This window comes from Alligator sinensis, unplaced genomic scaffold (assembly GCF_000455745.1).
Source record: "Alligator sinensis unplaced genomic scaffold, ASM45574v1 scaffold527_1, whole genome shotgun sequence".
NCBI classification, from domain to species: domain Eukaryota; kingdom Metazoa; phylum Chordata; order Crocodylia; family Alligatoridae; genus Alligator; species Alligator sinensis.
In genome coordinates this window covers 1,384,899-1,385,434 of record NW_005841958.1, presented here as the reverse complement: position 1 = coordinate 1,385,434, position 536 = coordinate 1,384,899, and the positions used below count along the sequence as shown (strand labels likewise).

Genomic DNA, 536 nt, shown 5'->3' with positions numbered 1-536 from the left:
GAAGCCCGAGCTGCAGGTGTGCGTCTTCTGCCGGAACAACAAGGAGGCGGTGGCGCTGTACACCACGCACATCCTCAAGGGCCCCGACGGCCGCGTGCTGTGCCCGGTGCTGCGCCGCTACACGTGCCCGCTGTGCGGGGCCAGCGGGGACAATGCGCACACCATCAAGTACTGCCCGCTCTCCAAGGCGCAGGGCAAGGCGCCGCTCAAACACGCCAGGACCGTCTTGGGCAAGAAGCTGCGCTAGGCGGGCCGGCCCCGGCCCCTTCACTGCCCGCCGGCACCGGGGTTTTAACGCGGAGCCCCGCAGCCGGACTTGGAGCGGCGCCCCAGGCTGATGCGGTGCCCGGACTCCGGATGGACGCGGGGTCTGGCCCGAGGGAGGCGCAGGATGAGCTGATGCTATAGAGGGTGGGGTGGGGGGGAAATCTATATATCTAATTTTAAACAGAGAAGAAGAGATGAGTTTAAAGAGATGTGCCGAGGACTGGATTTGAGAAGAGGCTTTTTTGGGGGTGGGGGGGGGGGGTGTTTTT

The 536-nt window shown here is 64.6% G+C and overlaps 1 protein-coding gene across 1 annotated transcript in view; it reads left to right on the top strand.

The window, feature by feature from the left end:
* NANOS1 (nanos C2HC-type zinc finger 1) overlaps window positions 1–247 on the top strand; it is a 564-nt gene extending 317 nt beyond the window's left edge. Inside the window, exon 2 of the mRNA XM_014518482.1 lies at window positions 17–247. Within this exon, the coding sequence (XP_014373968.1) occupies window positions 17–247 (231 nt within the window). The remainder of the gene's footprint in view (window positions 1–16) is intronic.
* The last annotated feature ends 289 nt before the right edge of the window (window positions 248–536 follow it).